Source organism: Tachysurus fulvidraco, chromosome 11 (genome assembly GCF_022655615.1).
Source record: "Tachysurus fulvidraco isolate hzauxx_2018 chromosome 11, HZAU_PFXX_2.0, whole genome shotgun sequence".
NCBI lineage: Eukaryota > Metazoa > Chordata > Actinopteri > Siluriformes > Bagridae > Tachysurus > Tachysurus fulvidraco.
The window spans coordinates 13,891,579-13,900,886 of record NC_062528.1 but is presented as its reverse complement, the minus strand read 5'-3'; the positions used below and the strand labels follow the sequence as shown (position 1 = coordinate 13,900,886).

General features: G+C 37.9%; 1 protein-coding gene across 1 annotated transcript; it reads right to left on the bottom strand.

The window, feature by feature from the left end:
- Positions 1-5,135: 5,135 nt before the first annotated feature.
- On the bottom strand, positions 5,136-7,581 carry lpar6a (lysophosphatidic acid receptor 6a). Its single transcript, XM_027148121.2, has one exon. The coding sequence runs from the start codon at positions 6,834-6,836 to the stop codon at positions 5,688-5,690; it is 1,149 nt and encodes a 382-aa protein (XP_027003922.1). The 5' UTR covers positions 6,837-7,581; the 3' UTR covers positions 5,136-5,687.
- Positions 7,582-9,308: the final 1,727 nt, after the last annotated feature.

Sequence of the window (9,308 nt, the reverse complement as noted above, 5' to 3'; positions counted from 1 at the left end):
TCACATTCTCTCTATCTGGATGGCACAATTTTTTTTTTTTTTTTTTGGATGGCGCGATTTATCTTGATAGGTTTTTTTAATGATGACAAGCTGAAATGAAATCTCAATGCTGGACATAGCAGACAGAGACAAGTACGAAGGTGTCTGTGGCAGAGGCTCAGGAAGCTGTTAGCCAGGAAGACCAACCAACCCCAACCCTTATAAAGTACATCCATGGCTGTACCTGGAAGAATGTTTTAAATGGTTGGATGGAAAAATAAGTCATTGCGCATGCGCTGTAAGCTACGCGCACCCAAATACCACGAGCTAATGGCTTTCAAAAACTCGCCATCTAATTTAAAAAAGCATATTGAGGTAAGCTGAAATTTTGTTATCAGTCAATTATTAACAAATTTGACTTTAAATTTGTTATCTGAGCTTAAATTATTGCTATATTTGTAAGTTAATTGTGCAAAGCTATAGTTTTTGTTATTATCAGTCAATTATTGACAATATTATAGTGACCTAGTAACGTACTACTAATGATAAATTTGCAATGTTTGCTGTGGCAAACTTGGGTACATGCCAATGGTTTGCTTGCAACCAGCAGGATATGATTCAACATTGCAAACTATTTTGGTGGCTCGGTGTGAGATTTGAAATTCAACTTTAACCAAATGTTGTCTGAGCTTATATTGTTACTATATGCAATATTTCTAAGCTAATTGTGCAAAGCTATAATCTACAGCCGGTTGATAAGGTAGCCATGATCCTGTCTGTGTATGAGAGTGCACGCGCCTGTATGGGGCCCTATGGGTCCTTGTAAAGAGGCAATAGGCCCAACTATTAGCCAAATGCTGTTTAAAATGATTTTACTGCTAATTTTCAGTCATGCCAGCAGCTGCTTTTGGCCCTACAACAGCTTTAAAGGGATAGTTCACCCAAAAAGAAAAATTCTGTCATCATTTTCTAATCTTAGTGTTGTTTTAAATCTGTATGCATTTCTTTATTCTAATAAACTTATTTTCCTCCGTGAAGAAGACCAGCCTTCTTGAAACGACCTAGTAGTTGGATGCGTACTGGGTGCCCAGGAGACACAGTAGTGGTACTGAGGTCCTTCCCAGCTGTGTGCCAGCTATCACTAAGTGTGCTTTCACACCTGCCTTGTTTAGTTCGAATCGTACCAGAGGGTGCTTTCACACCTATAGTTCGGTTCATTTGGACCGGACCAAAAGCAAAAAATTATATATTGTAGCTTTTTATCAGTTTTGCTTCCTTTTCACACCACACTGATCGTTCTGTTCCGCACCAGTTGAAACGAACCAAAATGCAGTCATGTGATAACATCCACATCACTCATTGGCCACATGTCTTTGAGCGTATTTCCTAAACTGCTTCTCGATTGGTCAGAATAAACATGCGGGAAATTTCAACGAAACTCCGGAAGTAAACAAAAAGAGGAAAGTACAGCATACAGTACACCATGGAGAGACGACTGCACGCTGCGATTATGTTCGTGGTTGTAATCTACTACATCGCTTGTATACAGCACTCTATGCAAAGTCTTAATTTTCAGAATGAAGCGCGGATGCGGCTTGAAAATATCATTTTAATGCACTGCAATCGGCGAAGACACATCGCAAGACACTTCAGGAGGCGGCGAACATTTTTTCTCACTTTTGCGAAACTGTGACATGCTCATCTTCCGAAAGATTGTATAAAACAAATGACCCACTACGGCAGCTGGTTTAGTCCAAAATGCGCAATACTTTTTGCAGTTAGGTCTATTCGATCTCGGATCGTGTTCTCAGCACCAGAGTTAATACGGCACTAATGGCCTCAGCAGCCTGTGAGACTATTTAGTAAGCAGTTTGCAATTGCAGGGCTGATCATCAGGCCAAGAAGAGCATGCATTAGCTCAAAGAACTTCGAGAACCAGCTGCTTTTGTGGATGAACAAAGCCTATTGGTGACTCTGTCACATGTTGATTACCCTGTTGTTGTTTTAAGTGTGTTTGTTTCAATAAAGGTTATTGATGACATGCCTCTGACGTTTGACTTTTTGCACCATTGCAATACTTATAGCCAACTAGTCATATCTTCTGCTCCATGAAACACAGCTCAGTAGTACACATATATGGTTCTTTTAATGTATTTGCATTGTACTAAAATGCGTTCTTTTTCAATGGGCATGTACTGTATGTGGCTGAAACAGGTAGCCTAGTGCATCCCAAATTTTTCAACATTATCATATTAATATAACATTATAGTCATTATGGCCTTTAGAAATGTTTCTTGAGGAGATGGGCTAGTGCACAATAGGCCCCTGTGGCACAGCCTAAGCGTTTGTCCTTAATGGCATTTTTTTCCTTGCATTACTTTTACTTTTATACTTTTAAAGTAGTTTTGAAACCAGTACTTTTACTTGAGTAAAAAGCTCAAGTTGATACTTCAACTTCTACAGAAGTATTTTTAAACCCTAGTATCTATACTTCTACCTGAGTAATGAATGTGAATACTTTTGACACCACTGACAAAATGTAAAAAAAAATGTATAACAAATGCATTGATAACTTTTCATATGGCAACATTTTCTAATGAAATCTGTTTAAGAATATTAGAAAAGCACTTGTCTTTTGGGTGAGCCTATGCCCACTGTGCACAAGAGATTTTCTGATTATATATGTGAAATATTCACACTAGCCTGTCTGGCACCAACAAACATGCCACAATCAAAGTCCTCTCTCTGAAATGAAGCTCTATATCTGCATGACTTATGTATTGCGATGCTGCCACATGACTGGCCAATTGCATGATTGCATGAATGAGCAGAGGCAGAAGTGCTCTAATTAATGTGGTGGTATATTCATATGCAAGCTTTTATAATTGTGACTCCTGTTAATATTGTACTGACAGTATACCAAAACTGTCCGACAGAGTTTATTTTCATTTATATTGTGTATTTTCTTTTATATTATCGTATCAAATACAAAGTTTTAGTTTAGTAGCCAATCAAAAATGTTTTACAGAAATCCCCATGTTGAAATTTGTATATTTGCATAGTGCTAGAGCTGCATATAACCTTCTTCCTGTAAAACATTTCTAACAGGAAAGAAGACTGAAAAACAAAACAAAAAGTCACACTTAGTATGCTGGTATGTTGCATTCTGGAGCTGTCACCTTTGGCATTTCTGTCAAGCGATGGTGTGATTAAAGACTTTCAAATTCCAAAACCACTTTTTAAACACCAAACCAGCGAAAGCCACCAGAATCTGTCAATTCTGGACTTTCTTCACACTCATACTACTGTACAAACGATAAGCTAATAATAAACTGGGACATTAAGGGTTTCTTGTCTATTTATTGTGCCTTTATATTCAGCACAGTGCTTTAAAGGTAATTTGATCAATTGATGCGTGTGAAAAATATATACTTGCTTAAAATACTGGAATAATATTGGGTAAAAATTAAAAGATTGAATAAAAGTAAATAACAAATGAACCATAACAATATCAGTAATCACTTGACCTAAATCATCAGCATTTAACCTCAATGATAGTATTTGTAAAATGTCACATATTCAGAACTAAATGTTAAAGAAGAGGCATCAGGCAGACTCCTGACTTAGGCCTCCTACACACTTGTACTTATTTGTGCCAAAGCAGTGAATCAATCTGATGAAGTCTGACCAAAACAGGATGGGGTGTTTTTTTTTCACTAACCCAGTCACGAACAGCAAACTCATTGGGTTTGGATTTAATAGTTGGCAGAAATGCCCACCTACAATGTACACCACAATAAGCAATACAATGAGCCATAATTTCCATTTTCCATTTTCACTCACAAATGTCAATAGCAGGTGTTAAGTCTGAGCACACAGGAAAGAGAGGAAAATATGTCTACATCATATAGTGTAACTCCAGAAAGTATGCATCTTTTAGTGATGATCTTTTTTTTCTGCATTTAACCATATTAGTTTAATTTCTAATCTGCTCAACCTTTGTTCTTGCATATTTCTTTGTCTGCTATGTTTGAAATGATTCTCTACAGACATCAAATTTAATAATCAATACAAATGGTGTTTAAATTCATCAGCATTCATCCCCTTTTTAACAGGCTAACTCAGGATTAACATTTGATCCCTACATTGGAATATACTAAATATGGGCACACCTGTGTTAGTTTCAAACCCACCTATGTTCAAATGTTTAGTTCCCCAGTGAATATCTCTGACTTTGGAAGGTCTCATAAGATGCATAAAGGTATGCCTGGAGTTTGGTAGAAGGCATGTGACAAAATACAAGAGATTTAGAAAAAGGTTTAGAGCCATTTGGTTTTAAGAAATAAAAGTGTTATGCAAATACAGCCCAACATCCATTAAGGATGGTGGTTTTATCATCATGCTATGGGGTTGCTTTTCAGCAGAAAAAAATTTGTTTTGTGGAATGTAAGAAAACAACAAAATAAAATTGCACATAACTCATAGCGACATGTACAATAAACAATCAGAAGCTATACATTTTTGGGTGGGAGGTTAATACTTCATTAATAAATAATTCACTAAACTATATATATATTCAATACCCAGGAGCAGAAAATAATCCCAATTTGATCTCCTTAAATTTGATATTGCAAGACGACCACAAGCACATAACAGGCATAATAGTATAGCCACAGCATGCAGTGAACAGAAGGCCCATGATTTCTACACCTCTGTGTCAAGAGTTAAAATTTTTCTGCTTGCTCTGGGTGATTTGTATCTATCTGAAGAGTTAGAGCAGCTGCTTCTGGCTTCAAAATCGCCCAGATGAAAGGCTGGAACTTTGCCAATGGACCCTCCCTTCCACTGTATAAGCTTCAGAAAGCTAGTCATCTTTAATAAAAATAAAAAACCTCTCCATCGCAGACATATATCCGTGTTACCTTATGTCGGCTCACAATAAACGGAATGATTAATTGACTTCCAGCATAACTCTTATTTCTGACGTTATCATTGTGATTTACAGTTCGTCGTTCATTTTGTGTAAAGTTACACGTTCTGCTTCATTTGCTTCATCTGTCTTGCATGTTAGAGACAAAACGCGGTCAGTTTTCAGCGTTACTGTAGGCCAACTGACCACCTCACCATATAACACCAATTGTTCTAACAGTAAACAGTGTTGTCAGAGTTCATGTTTATTCTGTACTTGTATTTCTTGATGCACACCAGATCCAAAACACATCAGCTTTCATCATGTGTCCAACACAGTTAATGCCCTATAATACTGTATTATTTACACTTTAAAGTTTTTTATTCATGTTACAGGTAACAGAAATATAATCAGTGCATAAGAAAATGTGAGATGACAATGTACATTAACACTGTAGCATAAAGTGCTATAATGACATTTATAAACATTATGACACATCACGATGTTAAGATTATGATTTGTTAATATTCATAAAAAAAATAAAATAAAAAAAACATTCAATGTGACAAAGTAAACTGATTACAGTTCATTTAAAAAGTATTTTGGAGTTAAATACTTTATTTTACATATTTTTACACATTCTGTTCTGATATCGTGCATATTTAGCTGTTCTGATATGTTAAAATAAAATGGCACAGACTCTTCAATACGATGTGGTAACAATTAACTGTTAACTGTCCATTAACGGAACAGATGTTTGTATCAAATACCCAACAGCTCAAAGAGTCAAGAAGTCTCCTCACGCAATGGACTCTTGCAGTGGATTGAAGAACATCTTGTTTGTAAGGGACCTCAGGCTGAAATTAAAGCCTGAGCTTGTCTCTGATTGCAATGCTTCAGAGTACTTCATGCTATAGTTTGTATCTAACTGTGACTTCCTTCTTATGGAGTTTTGTATAGTTTCTGAAGTAAAATAGTACACGATAGGGTCAAAGCAACAGTTGGTTACAGCTATGCACAAAGCAATTGGATAAATGGTCCTGACTACAGTCTCTGCTGCACAGCCTTCCAAGATTTTGGTGCGCACCAGTGAGTAAAACACAAGGTTGACATTATAAGGAATAAAACAGAAACAGAAGATAAAAAGGTGCACCATTATCATACGCAAGATCTTCGTCTTGTTAAGTTTCCCACCTCGAGTGACTGTCTTTGGCCTCCTCAGTGTCTGAAGAACCATTGCTGAACAGAAAACATTGAGGAGCAGTGGTATGAGGAAACCTACAGTCTCTATGAAAATCACCACTTTGGATAGATGAGACTTCCACTGCTTGGAAGAGAAGTTCTCAAAGCAGAACTGGGCAGAGGAGTTGTTACTTTGGCGGGGGGTAGAGTCCAGCAAGAAGCCTGTTGGCAGACTGCCTGAGAGCACCAGCACCCATACTGCTACACATACTATCTTAGCATTGCGCTTGGTCCGAAGCTCCCGCGAACGAAGAGGGTAAACAATGGCTAAGAACCGGTCCACACTGATGCAGGTGAGGAAAAGGATGCTGCCATACATGTTTGTGTAAAACAGGGAGACTGACAGCTTGCACAGCAAACCACCAAATGGCCAGTCTTGGCGGATGAAGTAAAAGACTCGCAATGGTAGCGTGAGAACAAACAGCAGATCTGAAACAACTAGGTTCATCATGTATGTGGTGGTTTCATTACGGACTTTCAGCGTGCAGGAAAAGATATACATGGCTATTACATTCATTATAAGTCCCACCACAAAGACAATGCTGAACACTGTGCTGTAGAGCGGATACTTGAATCCGTCATTCTTGGGGCACACTTCATTACTCTGCTCTGAGCTGTTAGAACTGTTCCAGTCGTTGAAGTGGAAGCTTGTATTGTCCATCTGTAAGGTGAAGTTGTGCATCCTTACAGGAAAGAAAGCTAGCATATTTGGTTGAAATTATACAGCAGATATAATGTGGGGGGAATTCCCTTGATGCAGGATCCAGAATGAATGGTTGGTTGGACACAAAGCAAAAGAGAATAGAGGCATTCCTTTAAAGTGTCCTTGACCAAAATGCTCTTGCTGCCCGGAACACAGAGATCTCTTTCATGTGCTTTCTTTTAGAGCCGCATGTGGTTGAAAGCATTTAAACGCTTCCCCTCGGCATTCTTCAGTAGAGACACTGGGGTGAATGCAGTCCTCCCTAGAGACAGGAGACAAGCTATAGCTTCCTCATTTCCTCCCCCCCTTTCTTTACCCTGCTGCCCTTTGCGTATTCTCCCAAAAGGTAAGGAGCTTGCGCCGTACTCACTCAGAACCTCCAGTTCAGACAATTCATCCGTGCTAATTCATTTAGTCCAAGAGAAACATGCAGTCCAATTCAAACGTCAACAATGATAACACATAGTCTAGTGAAAATTCCTTCCTGAAGACAAACCATGGATCCAAAATCAGTCACTTCAGTATTTCCAAAGTGATCCAGTTGCTGTTATTCCATAGTGTGTTTTCAAAATATTCCAACGCTTCAAGTAGTCCCTTTTGTTTTGTGGAATCATGCAGCTGGTCCAGTTTAAGCAAGATACACTGAAAGCACCTGCAGACTACAACTCTCTGCGCTCCCACAGCATGGATACGACACGGTGCCTCGGCTTTACTCACTGTGTGTACGACAATGTGAACTCCTTACTTCTCTATACAGAGACTATTTCCTGCCCCTGCCCCACCCCACCCTCTCTCTCTCTCTCTCTCTCTCTCTCTCTCTCTCTCTCACTTTCTCAGTATCTCTGCCTCCAACAGCCTGAGGAACATTCTGTCTTACATGTGGGCGGGGGTGGGGTAATATAAGGCATTCGTTATCACATCGAGTTCATTTCTTGTCTCCTTCACTCTCAGTGTATTAAATGGAAATCTGTTTTTATTAATATTATGTTTGGTCTGTTATTCATGTACAAATACATTTACTCTGCCCTGGTAGTCTTTTGAGAGTTGTTTGGAAGGAGCAGATCATTTTGACATTGTTGTATCATTATGTTTTGTCAATAGAACTTGTTTTCCTTCCATTGAGTGTGAAATTATCTGGCATCTTGCAAGGAGCACTACGACTTGTGTGTGGGCTTGAGTAAGTCATTGCGGTCACTGAACATTCTTAAGGAAGACTTAAAAACATGTGGTGGAGGGTAGACAGAATAATGGTTGGTTTAAAAGTTTTTGTTTTGTGGTATGCTTTTGTCCCATCACTTTACTGAACCTTTCTCAAGTGAAAAGTTGCCTGCTTTCCACATATGCCCCAATGTCCACAAATCAATATTCTAAACAGAAGCTTTTGTTATTAATGACTTAAAAAGTGAGAAAGAGACTTTAAAGAGAATTATTTGTTGTTTAATTGCAAAGTTGGCTGGTGATCAGCTTTATAACTGGATATGAATTGCATACAATTATTAGCTTAGATAGTTCTGAAAAAAAAATTTCAGAGATTTATTATTTTATTTATTTTGAAATCATTTAATTGATTGATTGGCTTTTTTTTGTATCCCACAAGCTTGTGGAACCTAGGGGACCTTAAAAACTGACACTGAAACCAAAATACACATTAAATCATATTTGTTCTACAATAATAATCTGCAACCTTGCTCAAGTTTTTTTCTTCATTCTGGATATGTGTTAATTTTTCAGTTCATTCATGCACGCACATGCAAAATAAAAAAAACACATTCATATTACGACAAGTAGCAGCTTGCACATGTTCCAACATGCAAAAGCTTAGATGTAGTAAAACGGGCAGACAAAAATCTTCCTTTAGTGATCTAACGTCTAAAAATTGCTTAATCCGATACCTGAATACACTATCTTGATAGTTACATTATCTAACTGTAAACCTAACCATAAACCTAAATGTAAACCAAATTATAACCCTCAGTAAACAGCCCCTCCTTTGTTATCCCATACACAAACAAACACTCCCAGTTTGCCCCGGGGACCCATACAGTGCTCTGAACAATGAATACCACTGCACTGTAATATCTAACACATCTTTACAAATGCACACATTGTCATGGCTTTGGAAAAAGGAGAACAAAATAAAATGTGACCAACGTTAGCGCTGTACTCAACATCCTCTTGGAAATTGCATGCCACTCCTTCATGAGTCATCCACTTCACTTCTAGCATTAGTTAACGTTCTAGAACAATTGACTTTGTAATAGTGTAACACATTATGCTAGTGTGTGAGTTTAGACTTGTTCAAGAAAGTAGGATGATTAAACAATTACACAACATACACACTATATAAAGAGTGTCTATAATGCCTGTGTAATTACACATAAACATCCCATACAGCTGTAATGTAATTACTGCAAACGTATGCACTTTTACAGATCTAAATCCATGTGTATCAACATGTGTATGTGTGTATGTTGT